The 18,882-nt window shown below is 44.0% G+C and overlaps 1 protein-coding gene across 7 annotated transcripts in view; it reads right to left on the bottom strand.

Moving 5' to 3' along the window:
- Nucleotides 1–18,882, bottom strand: part of ADA2 (adenosine deaminase 2) — a 30,305-nt gene that overhangs the window by 2,204 nt on the left and 9,219 nt on the right. For 4 of the 7 annotated variants that reach the window (XM_037877715.2, XM_007070811.4, XM_043540161.1 and 1 more), the window contains exons 4-10: nt 15,679–15,904; nt 8,986–9,196; nt 5,001–5,128; nt 4,010–4,100; nt 2,786–2,894; nt 1,820–1,977; nt 168–370 (exon numbers count right to left, since the gene is read on the bottom strand). In XM_037877715.2, the coding sequence (XP_037733643.1) occupies nt 168–370; nt 1,820–1,977; nt 2,786–2,894; nt 4,010–4,100; nt 5,001–5,128; nt 8,986–9,196; nt 15,679–15,904 (1,126 nt within the window). Of the gene's footprint in view, nt 1–163; nt 371–1,819; nt 1,978–2,785; nt 2,895–4,009; nt 4,101–5,000; nt 5,129–8,985; nt 9,197–10,110; nt 10,244–15,678; nt 15,905–18,882 lie in introns of those variants that run through there. The other 3 variants (XM_037877743.2, XM_043540177.1, XM_027832956.3) reach the window with 3 other exon arrangements.

Genomic DNA, 18,882 nt, shown 5'->3' with positions numbered 1-18,882 from the left:
CCCTCAAATCCTGCACTATGAGAGACATGGGGAGGACTTTGGGTCAGCAGAACCCCAGCCCGAGTGACAGAGGAGACTCTGGGGCTGAAAACAGAATAAGGTGGCTATCTGCAGAGCAGGCATATATCTCCCCAAGTGTCACTCCTAGTGCGAGAGTGTGTGCTTACTTTAGAGAGTTTAGTGCCAGTTGTTTTAAGGTTCTCAGGTCAGCGTGCATCCCGCCGATGCCCATGAACACCTCATAGAAGTCATACGACACACCCTTTGATCCAAAGACAGATGGATCGTCTGGACTAACCACCATGGGGTGTCCCTCTGCCATCAGCTCAGCAGCAGGATGGTTCCTCAAATCCGATACTAACAGCAGGACCTTGGGATGAGGGGGAGGAAGAGGAAGAAGCAAGGATGGGTTATTCTTACAGCTATTTGCAGTATATATTTATACTTTGTTTGGAAGCTCTTTGGGGCAGAGATTGTCTTTCTATCATATGTTTGTACAGCACCTAGCACACTGGGACTGGAGCCTGTAACAGCGTTTCCTTCCCCAGACCCTCCTATCTTAGTTTTCCCTACTACTGCGCCTCTGGGGTACTTGCACACCACACAACGGATGTGGGGTCTGGTTAATTAATACTATGAAACAAAAAATATCTACCCTACACAGAAAGAACTCACCCTGCACCCTTGTTACCCAGGCTTTCCAACTCCTTTCTGGCCCTTCCCTCGAGGCTTCACAGTCACTTGTTTCAGGCCTCTTCAGGCTAAGACCCTCCTTGTCTCTAGTCTCAGGCCTCCAGCCTCCACAATGGAGAGCTATCTTCTCCTCGCTCCAGTCTCCCTAGCCTTCTGTAGAGTAGAATTTGTAAGGTATTAGCTAACACATGTTAACAGCCTAGTGTAAACAAAGCAGTGTGCCTTTAACATGTGTTAAACTGGTCAAGGCTTTAACTCTGTTTGGCACGTGTTAAATGTGCATTGCATTGTCTACACTAGACTACACTACACTAGGTGTTTGTTAACACCTTACAAATCCTAATCTAGAGAAGGCTGCACAGAGTGAACCAGGAGTTTTGCTTTATATATTCTCATAGACAGACACATGATCCCAGGTCACATGATCCCTTAGACATGTGCTTCATCTAAAAGTCCCAAAACTCTTGTCTTAAAGGAGCTACCTCCCTGTAACAGGCATGCTGGACTGCACACATACCCAAAGGACCAGCTTCTTGTTACAGGCCTCTAGGCACTACCACGGTACAAGTAAATAATCATTATAATAGTTCGTATACATATTCCTAATGTTTTGCTCTGAAGGGGAAAAAAAAACAGCAAAGAGACCATAACAAGGGAATAGGTGAAAGAGAAAGAAGAGACCATATGTAATTTCCATTAAGTGTGGCAATTAAACCAAGCAAAGAATGTCTCCATAATGGTTGAGTTAAAGGACAGGGACTCAGTCTCCAGAGTAGTCCTCTGTCCCCCTCCCCACAAATCGTTCTTTAGAACCTCCCACATAGAAAAATGCATCTGTTTCTCACCCACCTTCCAAAAATGCAAATATCCTCTACATAATATATCTCCCTCTCAGAATGACCTTCTATGGCCAATGAGACATGAGAGGCAGTCATGGAGCAGGACAAAGAGCACCTGGAGAGTGGTAAAGGATAACACAGATACATCCTGCCCCCCACCCTTAACCGGTATCTACACAAAGGCCAATATATGTTGAGCAACACCCTGCTGCAGGTCATTTATTAAATTCTAAATTTCTGGTCCCAGCTCCTGACTTGAGACCTAAGGTCACTCAGGTAGCTCTTACCTGGTTGGAGATTGGGCAGAGTTCTATAGGAACATCCATCTTAAGGGACAAATTCTTGGCTACTAAATGTTTAATGAGAGCGAATCCATGGCCAATCCGACTGGTATTGAACAGCAAAGCATCGAGCACATTGTTGTCTACAGAGGTGCCCTGCCAGTCTGAGGAGAGAAAGATGGTTCCAAATCACTTCCATGTTTTTGGAAACAGATCTTCTCAAACAGGAAATTAATTTATTTTATTTTTTAAATAAATGCCTCAAATACAAACTAATAGGCTTCCTCATGGCTTGTCTCCTTTGTCTACCAGGGACTACACCCAGCTTAGAACTCTCTATAGCACCGCACGTCATCTGGTGGGTGAATAATATATTGCATGTAAACATGTTATTCCAGCAATAAAGGACAAAGGGTATATTTAATTATTTGAACAAACATATTTAAGCTAAGATATGTAGCTGACTCAGTGACATTCATTAGCAAATGGGCTTAAAAACATGACTCTGGCTGGTGATGGCCTCAAAAATTCCCTCTCTGGTGCTGGTGAGTGTGGGAGAGGAGACAACTGAACACACTGCTCGGGTAAGGGGATAGCTATGCAACACCAGTGACACCTCCTGCTGCCTGACTCCAGAAGAACAGGCCCAGGAACAGCCCAAGATGAGGAAATGAGAGTGTTCAATGCAGAAGACAGGTGAAGGTGACAATGAGTATCAGACACAGACAGAGATGGTGGTGATGGTGAGGGACATGAAGACAATGGGAGAGAGTAGGGAGCAGGTAGGGGATGTGGAACCTGAAAATGGGAGGAACCATCCAGTATGCTATGGCAGTGAGCTGATCTTCTGCTGACGTAGAAGAATGATGGGAAACAGACTATACCAAACCACTTCCCATGATACAACCCCCAGCTCTCCTCCTCAGTATCCAAGTATCCACACCCCCACATGGCCTGTGTTCTCATGCTTACCAGTCTCACCAGCATGGAAAAAGTAAGGTAAAGTGACTCCTAGGGAGTATGGAATGGTCAGGGCGTCCTTCAAGTTCCATAGAGAGTGTCCTTCATCCTCAAACCCAACCTGGGGAGAAGAATAAAGATGTTTCTGAACACGCTGCTGGTGATCATTAGTCTTTTGGCTTGAAACTGCCCTACGTTGCCATCTGAAATTCCAGTACTGTATTCCTATTTTTTGTTAAACAGCTCCTCCAGGGGTGAAAACTAGCATGGTTCCATTGAATTCCACAGAGTTATCCTGGTTTGCAACAGCCAGGAACAGGCCCTCTCTGTAAAAGATAGGTCATACACATGTTTTTAAGAAGAGAATAGTGCAGCTGGTAAGGATGCTAGTGCATGTCGCTGCCATTGCATCTCCACCAATAACAGAATTCCCTACATTTCCGCACTCACACCCACATACACATTCCCAATCCCCACCAAAGCTCTTATTCTTGAGATAGCAACTAACACAAAAGCAGCCTGAGAATGACTTTGCAGAAAGTCTGGGATACTGGTTGCTGCTCCCTTGCTTTTCCCCTTGACAGACAGTCAGGTTTTAGACGCTGGGTTTGGTGTCAAGAAGAAAGATAACTTATATCCCATTTTCCTGCAGTAGTTTCATTAGGCACTCTTCCTCTGCCTCAGTCCTGAATTGTAATGGCCAGCATAAGTCTTGCGCTGTAGAAACAGCTGCTCATGACTAAGTAGGTGGCATTCTTTCCTCTGAGTAAAGACTTAGTAACATACCTGCAGAGTCTCAGGAGACACTGTGCTGAAGTGCTGATTAGAACAGAGATCAGGACCACTTGTGGTCACTGAAAATCCCACTGCATTTTCTACAAGATTTGGCAGTTTCCTGGCCAAATTCCAACTCCACAAATTACATCCTGCCCACCTCAATTTCATCTGCAGTTTAAATGAAATAAATTATTTTTTACTTCACTTCCCAAATGCAGTTATAAAGTATGGCTGTGAGGCATTCTATAGCTACTTCTCCCCAGAGGTGGCTGCACTGTAGTGGCTGATGCCTATGCAAACAAAGTTATTTGGGATCCTGCAGGACGAAAGACAATGGGGAAGCATTTCAACAGCTTGCTTTGCTGTTTTTCCCTTCTGAAATCTCTTTGTACCAATAATCACAACTCAGCCCTTTGTAATATTAAATACAAAACCAAGTAAGAAATAATACAAAGATACCAGGTCAAATCCCGCCAGAGTGTTCGGAAACGTGGCTCGGAGGTCCATGGCCTTATAGACGGCTTTTTTAATCTCGGTAACATTCTGCTTTCTGAAAACCAAGAGACAGAGAAAGGTGCTGATGCTCATTTCCATGGAACCAGTTTCTCAGGTTCTGTCTGTATTATGATCAGGAGCCTTAAGGGAATATCCAATATAAAAAAAAAAAACGCATAAATGCCTAAGAAAAGCCCAAATGACTAGAGTTAACCAGCATCATGCACACTGTTTGGGACTAATTGGCCAATCTCCCCTGTATCAATAAGCCAATGACGGGGCAGAACCAGAACAACTGTATAGGTAATATTTTAAACATGCTCTGTGTATTATTTTGCAGGAGTTTTTGCATTTTAATTGTGTTTTAAAATTAACCCACTACAGGCCATAGGAGTCTGTTGGATTCAAATGTGTATAAAGGTTTCTGGGAAGGCAGCATTTGCAGGGTCCCTGAAGGAGCTTTGAAATATACAGTACCAACCCCCCAGCTGTTCTGCTGTTGCTCCTGCTTCCACAGAAATAGATGATGCATCAAGATTCAGGGAGAGAACACATAAGGCTTTGAGAAAACACACTCACTTCTCATGTGCACACACACAGAAACAGCCTCCTGCTCACTCGTTGCCGCTCTTTTCAGCTCAAGAGTAATCACTTTTCCATACACACCATCATTGCTAACAAACCCCAATCATCTTACATGTACACATTCTCGCTTCTATGAACAACTGCACACATTCACCCTCAGTCATTTCCACCTGCAGATGTTTATATGCTGGAAAGCACTTCAGGAGTTAATGCTCTAGGCCTCACTACACTGGAAGCAATGTAATCTGGATCACTTCCAGGGTCTCTCTGTTGTAACCACTTGTGCCACTCAATTGATCCTGCCTGCACGACAACATGACCATTTACACATAGAACACTTCCAAACTTGCCCCATGCAAGCAGCCTCTACCTGTGTGTTGTAAATATAATTTTTGCTCCAATAAAATCAGGGTGATCCTTAACAAACTGCCTCGTCACCTCCTGATACGTTGCCACAGACCAGGATTCATTGTATTGGGTCCCATCCAGTTCATACACCTGTGGAAAGAATAAACACATGCAAAAAAAAAAAAAAAAAAAAAGAGCAGAGGATGGTCTGTGATTAGTGAGGAGAAAGAAGTGACACTGCTAAACTTTGAAGGAAAGATGGAACAATTCTGAAGTAGTCTGTGGCTCGAATTAAAAATGGCAGGTGTATAAGGCCAGAAATCCAAACTGTGTCCAGTGCCAGGAAGAAAAAAAAGACTCAGTAGTTAAATTGTTCGGGATACCTTTTCTTGGTGCCTGATTAACCAGCAAGCACCGGAGAACACTTTGCTTTCACAGTATAGCATACAATAACCTGACTTCTTAACACACATACATGGTAACCAAGTGCCCTGGAGTTCAGGGGGTCTCAGGAAGAACACGAGAGCTTGCTACAGAGCACCTCAATTACTGAGACACTGCATCTGCATGTTTGGTTGCTCACAAATACCATGTCCGTCAACGATAGCAGGAGCATGGCAAGAATAAAGAAAGGGTTGGTTTTACAGTTAAGGTACTAGACTGGAATTCAGGATACTGGGGTTCAATTCTCATCTCTGCCAAAGATTTCCTCAGTGATCATGGGCAAGTCAGTTAATCTCTCTGTACCTCCAGCTCCCTATCTGTAAAATGGGGAGAATACTGCTTCATTTGTCTCATCTATTTAGTTTGCGAGCTCTTCAGCACAGGGACTACGTACAGCGCCTTGCACAATGCGACCCCAGTTTTGGTTGGGCCCAGTAGACAGTACCATAATATTAATAATAATAAGCAGCAGGGGCACTGTCCAAACTTTATCACAGGTGGACTTTATCACCAGCTCCATCCCCCACTCTCACCTTGTCCTTTCCTTCGCTCTCCTTCCATCTCTTCATCTCCTTGCCCTTCTTCCCCTCCATCCCTAATTTGGCTCTACTCACCTTTCTCTTCATTCCCCTGCCCTCTCTCCCTTATATTCATCTCATTCTCCCCCGTCTGCTCCTAACCGCTCTGGGACCCTCTTGCATTGTAATCACCACCTTCACAGACACAAGAAGCCAAGTGGGATTTTGCAGATTATCAAAAGGACATTTTCCACGACCACAGGGAATCCAAGATTTTCTACGCCTGGCTTTAGAAACACTGTTGCCCAAGTCCTACAAATGAGTCTCTAGCAACAGAGGTGTCAGCCTGCGCCTTTGCACCCAGTCCACCTTTATTGTAGAGTTTAGTTGGGAATGATAGGTAGAGATAGGCCAGAAAGCTATGCTATAAACGCTGGCCTCTTTCCAGTAAAGAGCTTTCCTCCATTCTCCTCCCAAGTACACATTTTCCATCTGGGCTCACTGGCTGTCTGGTAAATGAAGGCTTTTAGCATCCCAGACATCTTTGGCTAGTCTACCTTGGCTCACTGGGTCCATTTCAACATTGACACTGCTAAACGACAAAAGCATTTTGACATTGCAACTGTTTTCTCTTCCCAGCTGCCACAACAACAGACATTTGGGACCGGTAAGTCAAGCAAAATTGGCCAATCACCATCCTCCACAAAGCAAGAAACACCATTTTTCCCCCCATTCAAATGTTAGTGCTGGCAGAAAGTGCCAGAATGTCCGCTCTGGGGATGCTGTGGCTGAGCTGGGAACACTTCGACAAGTGGGAAGGTGGCTCAGTCTCTGTATTCACAACAGCACCTGCCTCACTACTAAAGCAGATGCCACTGAGGGCATTACTTAAAACCAATTGCAGTCATGGTGTATGTGATACAGACACCTACTGTTCGAGCTGAACTGAGACCACCACCCATTTCATGTAGTCCAATTCGATAGCAATGATTTATAGTCAATGCCAATGTAGTCTGGAGTGAGACTAGAAACCTACATGCTAAAAAAGGTTAGCCCATTCACAAGGCTCTATGTATTCAGGGGCAAACTGTGCCTACATTCTGTTGCAAGGCCCCTGGATTCTCTGTCCTTCTGATGCGACCAATTGGAAATTACACAGCAGTTTCATTAACTTTTCTTTTTTAAGTGGAGGTTTTTATTGTATTAAATGTGACAAGGAATGGTTGCCTCTGTTATTTATTTTGATATTAAATTGTATTTGTTTCACAATGTTCCCATGTTTTCAATGTGGTGCAGATTACAGTATTCACAACATGTGGCCACACTGCAAAGTTGTCAAGGTGAAGCTGAAGATTTCATCAGCTGAGCAGGGGGCAGTCAGGGCTTTTGGCACCTGGGAAGGCATCCAAGGCAGTTTGGGATTATGGGACAATTATACTGGTTATAGGTGATAATCAGTGAAAAAAAATGATAGTTTAAATATCAACATTATTATCCTTAGGTTCCAGTGTTAATTGAAAAGAAAGGAGACGTTCACAACTTTCCGAGCTATTGTTTCAGGCTGTCTATACATTCTGGAGAGAACACTGCATCAGTTTGTGTTCCTAAGCTTATCGTCACAGCAATGAAGACTAGAAACAAAAAAACAAACAGGTCAGATTTTGGAGCACAGTTCTGCAGCAAGGGATGGAAACCACAGCAAATTCCATGGCCCTCCAACTGCAGAATACACAGAGCATCATCCATTTCATTCCCCTGAACAACCAAGTGTGACAATCACAGTCCAGATACCCCAGGGTCTGAACAGGGGTCTGAACCTCAAAGAGTAAGTGATTAATAGTATATACAATCAGTTGATTCATTGTACTATAAAAGTGCATTGAGTAAGGTCTTTTATGAAAGCTGGTTATACACTAGTCAGATCATTGTGTGATGTCTGCAGGGGTGGTGTACAAAGAGCTATGTATCTATGCTGGAAAGAATGTTCCTAAAATATATTTTGAGGATAGCCTTGATAAACAAGCCTGCCTTAGACAAAGGAATGTGGATTTACCTGTCTGGGCCAAGCTTTGTAAGCCATAGACATTAAAGTACATTTACATATAAGATAAATAAAGCAATCAAGCTAACAAGCAGCACAGGAAACAGCTTAGTAAACACACCGGGGGACAGAGTCTGCACCCCCAGGAAGTCTTCGTGGTTCTTAAGACGAAGACAATAGACTTTGGGAGCTATAAAGGGAGCAAAAAGGGATATTCTAGTGATCCATCACTTAGGAGACATAGGGAACAGCAAACTCTGAGCCTGTGAATGGTGGATCCTCTTGGTGAGGGAGGCAGGAGCTGCTGGTGACTAGCTGTAAGCGAGGAACTGTTTTAGGCAAAGATATAGCTTGTTAGAATTAAGTTTTAGGCACTAGAAAGCATGTTATTTTTGTTTTGTTTGTAACCCTTTTCCATCTCTTTTCTTCTGCCTGGTGCCACTTAAATCTCTGATCTTTGTTACTAAACTTATTCTTAGTTTTACTATAGACTGTGTTTGTGCTGTTGTATTGAAGTAAATCATGAGTCTTCTGCTAATCTACCAGGCTGGTGTGTGCTCCCTCTCTTTAGAGGCAGCAACCATAATACCTTCTGTGAGTGTCCAGGGAGAAAGACTGGACACTGCAGAGAGACGTCTCTGGGGGAACTCGGGAACTGGGGTTCATTGGTTGTTACCTGCAAGGCAACGTTTTGACTGGCGAGTCTCAAGGAGTTTGCTGGCACGGCAAATAGACTGGAGTGTCAGGGAGCTGACCACACACTTTAGCAGCAGCCAAGCTCTCACTTACTGAGCCAAAGGGTGACACAGTGGTTTACGGTTCTGGGCTCCCTGAGGAGACTGTCATACCAAGTTCCCAGCAAAGAGCTTTCAAATCGAAGCAGATTTTTCCACCCCCATATGGTCAGCTGTGCAAGGGTCTGAATCCAAATACAAGACAGGGCTGGAGAAAAGTTAGAGAAATAAGGTTTTAAAATAATATCAGAGAAGCCATAAAGTGCGTACCGGTGGCAGTATAGCTCTTATCTCGACATACTGTATGTTATCCTCATAGAGCTCCAACAGCCCTTGATAGAAATAGGCCTTGAACACAGGTGCATAGCAGATAAGGCCAGAAGCAGTGAAAAAGACATTTTCAAATCTTCTCCAAATGAAAGCCTGTGTTGGGTATGTCAGCTCAGGGTTGTCAGTCACCAGGGTCATGTTCTTCAGCAAACTACAGAAAGAGAAATAGGACAGCTGGATTTCGGAGTGTACACAAGATGAGCTGGCAGTTCTGCAGCCAGGAGTCACAGAACAATATAATCCCTTCTATTTAGATATGGGCCTTCCCACCAAAGGCCAAGCTGTATGCATATGGGGATCCGCCATCCACAGCCACCTCAGAGGTGGAGTGGGGGAGCTTTTCTGCATCAGCAGCACTACCTAGTGTGTTTTAGGTGGTGTGGAGGGGAAGGGAAAGGAAGGAACATGAAGAATAGTGTCTCACCCAATGGGGGCCCACTTCCTGACTGGAGCCTCTAGGCATTATCACAATACAAATACTTTCCAATTTAAACTACATAGGGGATTATTTTAAAGTAATTGCTTTCTGCCTCCCAAATTAGAATGTGGCTGACATAGGATTAACAACCTAATCTTGCAAATGTAACCATCCCCATCACCTTAATTACAATGACTGGGACTCTTTACCACCTCCAAGAGGGTAACACCCTCTAGTCACTAGGGGGCAGCATTGTTTCAATATCACACCCTTACTAAGCAAGTTACTTTCAAAAAGTCACACTTTAGTGCCTTTCTGACATTAAGGACTCTACCGAATAAAATGGTTATCTATCAAAAAAAAAAAAAACATCTTTAGTCCTACTGAACCAATCTGGCTACTCCATTATACCAATCCAAAACTCATAATTTGCCAACTTCAGCAATGGATTCGATTTTTCAGATTTGCCACCTGGGAACCAACTGGCATGACTCAGTTCCTGCATGTTTCTTACTGGGATGGTATTCTGTTTACTTTACAGAACTTGCCTGAACATACATTTCCTCACCAAAGCATAGAGGGCACCAAGTAGTAGTAACAAGGGGAGTTTGGTGGAAATAGAAAGAACTTGATTATCTTGCAATTACCATGAGCAGCTGCAGGCAATTCTGTTTGAATTTACACTGCAGTAATATTTATCCTCTAAACAGCTCCAATCCTGGACTCAGGGTGGTCACTTTTCCAATGGCAGTAACTCTCTTAACTTTTCAAGCTTGCCACCTGAAAATTAGTGTATCAAATGTTCAAGCTGGAGGTGTAAAATCAAAATAGCAATACAACTGGTGAACAGGTTCATTTGGGGATGGAAAAATTGTAGGAGTTACAGTTAGTTGCAACCAAGGGGGAAATAGCTGGATGCTTAAAAGCTGACAGTCTTATCAGTCTGAGTAGGTCTGATTTTATCTAATATTAGAAGCTAAACAGGTTTGAGCCTGGCTAGTATTTGGATGGAAGATCACCAGAGAATACTTTCATGGCTTGTTGCCTCTCTTTGATAACTGTGACTGCTCTTTAATGCTATTTAATGTGTGATGTCTTCCCTGGTGGCTTAGCGATAGTGCTCTGCTATGTTATATAGAAGAGTTAGATATGATTCACGCTCTTATTATCTTGTTCCAAGAGGCGTCAGTGTCTAGAATTAAAAGTTACTGTCCTATTGCTATAAGATGTGATTTTGTCTAACCTCATAAACAAGCAGTGCTGGGCCTGGTCAGAAGGTGGAACAGGAAACTTCAAAGGGGTGACCATAAAGTGGAATCTGTTCACCAGGCATCTTGTGCACTGGCTGCTTTTTTAGTCACTTAAGGAGCACCCTTCTTGTGGTTCTGGTTGCACTTCTTCCTCACTTTTATTCATGTGGGGGGTTGTTTTTATTTTTTAAAGTAAAATTATATACAAGTGACATTCGTGCCACCTTAAGGATGAGATTTTAAATGCACAAGAGTCAGGAAATTCAGAGTTAAGGTTTCCACAACAACTTTAGCTCTGTCCTCTTGGACAACAGGGCCTTTGTTCCATTAATACACAACATCAGGCAACACAAGATCCTGTTCAGGAAACAAGAAAATAAATGGAAAGGAACTGCACCTTAACCGGGGAGGAATATATGAAATATTCCGTATTACTGCATGCAATGGCATTCCGCATGTCAGCCATGTTCTGGGGAGCACTGAGTGGTGACAGTGGAGCATCACCCTAGAAACCAGGAATGCAAGCACTAGAGGCATCTTTTCACAAGCTTATCTGACTGAGTTCAGCTGGAGACTGGCCTTAAGTAGAGAGGGCGTGCTCCTGCTCAGCGGGGGAGGATGGAAAGATTTTGTGTGGGAAGAACCTGGACTGCACAGCAAGCCTCTAGGAAAACTGATGCAGAGTTCCAGTTTAAGCAAACTCCCCCAGATACTGGCTCAAGGGAAGTTATTCTCAAACTGCAGAAGGTCAGCTGAGAACACCTGCCTGGAGGGTGGGCCTGGAGTTTGTCCCTATCAGGTGTAGAACACTGAAGAAGAACCTCAAGATGGGTCAAAGGACCATGTGAGTCTATTCATGTGACCATGCATAGTTTACCTCTAGATAAGGACCAATAAGCAGTTATTTATCAAAGTAATTTTTCCATAGATTTTCCTGGCACAGACTTCTTCAATAAATATGTGTAGTGCTCTTTTTCCCGTGTATATAGGGGAGAAAGAGTGGCCCCTTACACAGATTCTTTTATATATAACCTGTTGTGTCTACGTAGCCTGTGCTCTTGTGTTAGAACTAGTAATAAGCCACCAACACCCCTCCTAAAAAAATTAATTGCTACATTTCTTACAAATCCCCCTTCCCTTAAGACTAATTATTCGTATGAATAACTGTGAGGATATAGCAATCCATCCTTGATAACATGCTACTCCTTTAAGGGATCAAACTCTTTGCCACAAATAACCTACACAGACAAATCTGGGGTTTGCTGATTCTCTAGGGAAAAAAGCGCAAGTCAGTGGTTGGATTCAGCTAGAAAGACCCTGCTTGGATCATGTGTGACCATGTACAGAACAAAGCTATTGCAATGGTAGGCACAAGGGGGCAAAATTACAGGAGTCTACTTTGCTTCTTTATGGTATAGAGTGAAGGCCTGAAAGGTTTGTTTGCTTGTTTTCTATTCTAAATGGGTCCCTACGCTGCATTCATCACCATAGTATCTGAGCACCTTCCAGTGATGTATTAAGCAACATGACTGACATCTATCACATGTGGTTCATTTTCTCTCTCATCCTCTTTCTAAGGGGAGAACTGCAAGTGCAATGGAGTTTTGGTTTGGTAACATACACTCTGCTCTGAGTTTCTGTTAAAGAAAGTAGGCTGAAGAAATGCACCCTGCACCTGGAGCAGAAGGCGGTGAGGTTTGTGATGGTCCTTGATTCCCATGGAAATTTGTTCCATTGCCTGAGACCAGCACCCAAGAAAGCTATATCTCCTACACTGATAAACTTTACCCTTATGGCAGAAAGTTCCATTGTGCTCAAGGAGTGGAGTCTACATCTTGGAGCTTTAGCCAATCTTTTAGATATCCTGGGCTCTGGCCTCAGAGCTCTTTCACCTTATGAATATCAGCAATGTCAACTTTGCTTTCTTGAGTGTCTCCGAGCATGTTTATTGTGAGCACTCACGCAGCGTCAGAGGTATTGAATATTTAACAAAAAAGTCCTTCCAAAGTGTTAATCATTGGAATTAAATAGCGGAGGATTTTTTTAAATGTTTTTAAACTCCCTGACCACGAATCTCTTCCCCCCTCTGCTGCTCGACATTCAGTCTCTTGCATATCACCACTTCACTAGCTCTCCAGCCCCCACAGAGTACTCTAGAGTCAGGTCAGACAAGACCTGAATTTCTAATATGAAAAACAAAAAGAAAAAAGAACGGGGGACGGGAAATAACACACACTGTTCCAGGGCCTCTCTACATTATAAAGCAGCAAAAAAATATAAAGACGGGTCCCTTTTACTTTGCAGATCACTCTTAAGCAGGGGCATCATTTCAGAAATAGTCTGGAGGGGGAGGCAAAGTTGTGTGTCAGCATACAGAACATTATATGTGACTATATCATATCCTGTAATGGTGGAGGGAGAGGTGTATAGGATGTACACCTATGAAAAGTTGGTGTGGGGACAACTGCCTTTCTTCTCCCATAGCAAATGATGTCCCTACCTTTAGGAAGTGGTCATATCTTCATAACCACACTGTATTTTTTGGAAGGAAGGCTGTTGTAGTAACCGAACTTCCCCACACCTCTTTTAAACTTGAAAATAAACAGTTTGATTGTAGGGATTGTTTGGTTTGTCTGTTTCCAGTCCTTCATTCCACTTCCACATTGAAAACTAGTGGAAGCGGGTACAGCCCCTGGAAAACACTTTCACCCTTCCCCTCACGCTTGCTGATCCTCCCCATTCTGTACATAAGAGAGCCTGAACCTTCCCCAGATGCCATATGCCCTTGACACATACTTGCAAGCACCCAACTAACCATCAGTTGCCACCCACCCCAACATCTTTTTTCCCTCAGCCTGTCGATGCTCAGGGGCAAACAGAAGGAAGGGAGGTTACTTGTGGGGCACATGTTCAAGGGACTGGGAGTGTTTCCAGAAACCGAGAGGCATAGCAGATTAGGGCTCATTCCTGGCAAGAGACCAACTCCTCCCTTGCCAGAACCCCTCCCCAACCCCCAGATTAGCACCCAGGGAAGAGATCAAAATAGGAGGAGGAGCTCTTCAGTATGGTGGTTGTGATCATGTGCCTGGACTTTATGTGGGGACATTGCATTACATCATCTTGTGGTGATGGACACGTTAAATGCAGTGAGAGGCAACACAGTCCAGTGGATAAACCTGGGTGCTGAGTTTCAGAAGACCTGGCTTCTATTCCTGCCTCTGCTGCTGGGAGAACTGCACAAGTCACTTCACCTCCCTATGCCTGTTTCCATCCCCTCAACCCCTTTTCTCTTGTGTATTTAGATTGCTTCTTTGGGGCAGGGACTGTCTCTTATTATGGGCTTGTCTACACTTAAAATACTACAGCTGCAGCGCTCCAGTGTAGACACTGCCTACACCGACAGGAGGCGTTCTCCTGTCAACATAGGAAATCCACCTCCCTGAGAGACAGCAGCTAGGGCAATGGAAGAATTCTTCTGTTGACCTAGTGCTGTTTACGCCGGGGGTTAGGTCAGTAAGGCTACATCTCTCAGGGGCCTGGATTTTTCCCACCCCTGAGAGATGAAGCTATACCAATGTAAATTCCTAGTGTAGACCAGGGCTATGAGTCTGTACATTACCTAACACAACGGGTCCCTTAACTCAGTTGGGGCCTTTAGGTATTACTGTAAAATAAAAGATAAAGGGACACTGAATGGTGATAAGAAGTGTGTCTGAAATAAGTTCATGTCTCAAGCAGGCCGCTAGCCAGCACAGCCAAGCATGCGGTGTGGGGTCCTCTGCAGAGACGCTTCCCTCATGCTCTCCCACCCTTATTCCTATAAATGGGGTTCTCTTGATTAGACCAGGAGGAAGAGGCTGTATTCTGTAAAATAAAACAGAATGGGGGGCTTGAGGGATGTTCCTCAGAACACCCTGAAACATCCAGGGCAACCGCCTTTGTTCAGATATTTCAAAAGGAGATTTGATGCAAAATCCCTCTTGTCTATTATTTCTCTCCCTCTCTTCTGGAGAGGCAGAAGGGAGCTGGTGTCATGGTCTCCCTTTTCCCCACTCTCCCTTGGAAGGGGTGGGAAGCCAGCAGGGGAACAGTCTTTCCTCTAGAAGAAGCTGATGGAGACGGGACTTGCTGCCGGCAAACATCTGCTTCTCCCATGAGGTGCTGCGGCTTCTCAGCCTACTGACAAGCAAGGCTGGGAGCCCTAGAAACTCCTAAGCCACAGGCGCCAGCTTCTCCTTCTGACCCCATTTCCGATTTCCTCAGCCGGCTGACTTCTCACCTCACCCGCTGAGGAGGAGGGGAATGCTCTGGGGAACCAGCACTCTCTAGCCCAACAGAAGGCAGAACTCTCCCTCTGCTTTTAGCAAAGGAAGGGGAGCTGCACTAACTGGCACTTTAATGCTTGGTAGCTCCTCAATCTGAACAGTCTCCCAAATCATTAATGCTCCATTCCAAGGTATCTTCCAGCTGATAAGTGACCAGTGCCCTAAGGAGCAAACAGTCTCTGTTTAAATATTTGTGTATATTACATTTTGAAAAACCCTACATTGAAAGACCATTAAGATTGGACAGTCAAGCACTCAAAAGTTAGGAAAAGCCAGAATTAAGCTTGCCTGTGCACATGCATTATGGGAAAGTCTTTCATTAGAGGATCACATACTATTTTTTCCACAGGAAACCTGCCTCATTCAGTACGTAGGATAGACAGTGCATTCCCTAACTTGTGCGTGTTTGACTTTGCAACCATAACATGCTTGTTACAGTGTGTGTGTGTGTGTGTGTGTGTGTGTGTGTGTGTGTGTGATGCGATTTTAAATTGAGAGTCCAGTTTCCAGAGCAGCCACCCCAGGAGGACGATGGGCCAGAGTGACCTTGCAAGACATGTGTCCTGTTAGCAAATAACCAGCAAGCAATGAATAATAGTGCTATAAAACTCCAGAGTGCCTCAGACCATTGCTCACACACCTGTTATCAAACTCACTGATGTTGCGCAGCTGCTTCCGGTAAGTCTCTAGCAACACCCACTCTGAGCAGTCCGGCGGCACTGGGCTGGGAGGGTGAGGCTTGGAAAATCTAAACTGAACAGTACCCACATGGGTGAAGCAGATGTAGCAGTCAGGTAGGTAGGTGGCATTGTGCACCAACCAGTCCACGCTCAATATTGCATAGTCATGCAGGTGTAAGACAGCACCTGTGGGGGAAAGGGCAAACATAACAAGAAAGGGCTGCTGAAGTGAAGGGGAAGGAGGGTCAACATGACGACAATTAAATCCACCCATGCAGGCATGCCTGGAGGGTCTCATAGATACAGTCATGAGCAGCCCTCACAGCAGCAAGACTGCAAACCTGCCCTGCCTCCCCCAATGTGAGACACAGATGGCACATTCCACATCAAACACAGGGCAAGCAGAGCATGGTGGCTCAGTTTGAGGGGAGGGGGGAATCAATAGGGAGTTCTACGCTCTACTTCTCCACTGGGATGGAAAATCCACTGAGTTATTAAAGGTCTTTCAGACACACTTCACCATGAGAGAGCTGGCTCACACCCCACTGATTTAAAGAGGAACTTTCACACTAAGCAGCACTTTACAACACATACTATTTAACAGACAGACCTGAACCAAATCCCTAGATCTAAGCAGTTTGGCTCCAGATGTAATTTTTTTCATCTAGCCCCTATTTTTAGAGTGGGCCAGAACAAAACCTCAGATACTGACATGTTGGGGAATTCTGAGGTCAGAACACAGAGCTCTGTTCATCTCTACTACTTAATCAACCACACACACACACACACTTCTGTCTTGTATTCATAGATTTCAAGGCCAGAAGCAACCATTGTGATAATCTAGTCTGACCTCCTGTACAACACAGGCCATAGAACTTCCCCAAAATGAATTCCTAGAGCAGATCTTTTAGAAAAACATTCAATCCTGATTTAAAAATGGTCAGTGATGGAAAATCCACCAAGATCCTTAGTAAATTGTTCCAATGGCTAATTACCCTGACTAAAATTTACACCTTATCTGCTGCTGGCCATCACCACCTGCCTTGAGATGCACCACTATCCTGCAGTAGATTGGCAGCTGACAGAGCTTTTACTGCGACAGTCCATGGAGTGTGAAACTCATTCTTCTCACACACACAGTTCAGACCATCCCTCTGCATTGTCAAATATCATCCTAGAACTCTCCTTTTCTCGAGATTTTTTAAAATGTTAGCTCTTGTGTAAAACCTCCCTTTTTAAAAGATGCTGTGGGATCTGGACTTTTTTGATATATTAATTTGCATATCACAGCAGTTTAATTGACTGTGGATTACCCTGAACTCCTTGCATGTCAAGAGGCACTTTATAAACACAACAGTTACATTATTAGAGTATTTGACTTAAAGAAAACATGACTTAGTTGTTAGAATGCGAGGCTGCAGGTCAGGAGATCTGGGATCTATCCTAGGCTCTGCTACACGTTTTTGTGTGTGACTTTGGACAAGTCACGTAAGGCCAAAGTTTCAAAAGCACTCTCTGATTTTGCATGTCCAATTTTAAATGGCCTGACTTTCAAGGTGCTGAGCAACCAAAGTTCCTGACTTAAATAGAACTATTAGCACCTTTGAAAAAGCAGGCCTCAGCAATCTAAAGTTGGGTCCCCAAAATTTAGACACTTTCTGTGTGTCAGTCTCCTATACGCAGTCTGGGGTTAATATTACAATTTAATATTTGTATTACCATAATGGTCAGAGGCCCCCCACTCTTGATTGGGGCCCCAATGTGCTAGGTACTGTACAAATATAGAGACATAATCCCTTTCACAAAGGACTTACTATAAATACTGTAAAGAAGCTACAGGAGATTCACTAATGCTTGGGAAGCGATTTAAGATCCTTTGGAGGAAGGGATGTAAAAGCAAAAAGAGTTAAACATTGTCCTTACCATTTTTTCAAAAAGCTAAGATACTTATATTTTTAACCCGCAAATTCCCTGCTATTTGATTCAGCAGTGAAGGGATAATGGTGAGTTCGACATCTCAGTTATTTCTGTGGTAACCAATCATGATGGCATAAACCCCAGAGTCTGACATCACCGCAGGGACAAGCTAGCAGATTAGGGAGATAGCTCTTATTCAGACAGAAACAAACAGACCAATTCAGAATGGTGGGAGCAAAGCAGTTGACTTTTTGTATAAATGTTCTCTCCACAAATTTTCCCCAGAGCAAGGCTCTGCCTTTCACCCCAATAGCCAGACTAAGAAAGTTCCAATCTGGGATCTGGTACCTAGAACAGATCAGTCTGAAAGGAAAATGCATTGCACAAGAGGGACATGTATTCTCAGGTTTCACAGTGAAAGCCTTCTGTCTTCACCTAGAAAAGGAAGCCTAATTAAAATACTTTTCACTGCATCAGAGAGAGAAGTGGAACAGTAGAGAGAAGTCACTCAGCTGAGAGTCAAGGCCTTCAGATGTACAAATGCATTAACTCCTTGCTTCCCACATGGAACTGTCAAGGTCACAGCAATTCGGAGAGTCAGCAATAGCTAACTCCCTGCTGGTTAGACTGGATGGCTTAGATTTCAGATGTTCAAAAATATTCTCCCAACCACTCAGTATATTATAGTTATTAAGGACTAATTCTTAGACTGCTGACATGTTCCTGACTGCTAGCAAAACAAATGCTTAGGATGACATTGTGCATGTATTATACACTCATATAGTGTCTTTCATCCTAAATCATCCAAAAGCACTTTACACACTATGTATGCACCACACGGTGTAATGCAGCCACCTCTGAGGTGAAAGGCAGTAGCCAGCTTGTACACAGCATGCTGCACAACAGTGGAGGGAAGGGAAGTTTCGGCCAAGGACCATAGGGCAAATTCCTGCGCTTACAAACAGAGATCTTTCTCATCTGTGTGGATCAGAACTCAGTTTTTAAGGTCTCAACTGAAAGGCCCTAACAGAAATTCTATTTTCATATAGACATTCCATAGATCATACAAACACACAGTCTCCAACGCATTAATAAATCTATGCTGTAAACAGCTACTTGTATAAGGACACGTTAACACCACCACATGGCAGCATGTTTGGTTATACAAGGTCAGTCGCAGGCCTGGGAAGCATTAGAAGGATGAGCACCCCCAGCGCTGGAGTGTGCTACACAGAGGTCAGGGTCTT

The sequence above is a fragment of the Chelonia mydas genome, chromosome 1, assembly GCF_015237465.2.
Source record: "Chelonia mydas isolate rCheMyd1 chromosome 1, rCheMyd1.pri.v2, whole genome shotgun sequence".
In the NCBI taxonomy this organism is placed as follows: domain Eukaryota; kingdom Metazoa; phylum Chordata; order Testudines; family Cheloniidae; genus Chelonia; species Chelonia mydas.
The sequence above is the reverse complement of the archived record's forward strand: the minus strand, read 5'-3'. Positions and strand labels throughout refer to the sequence as shown.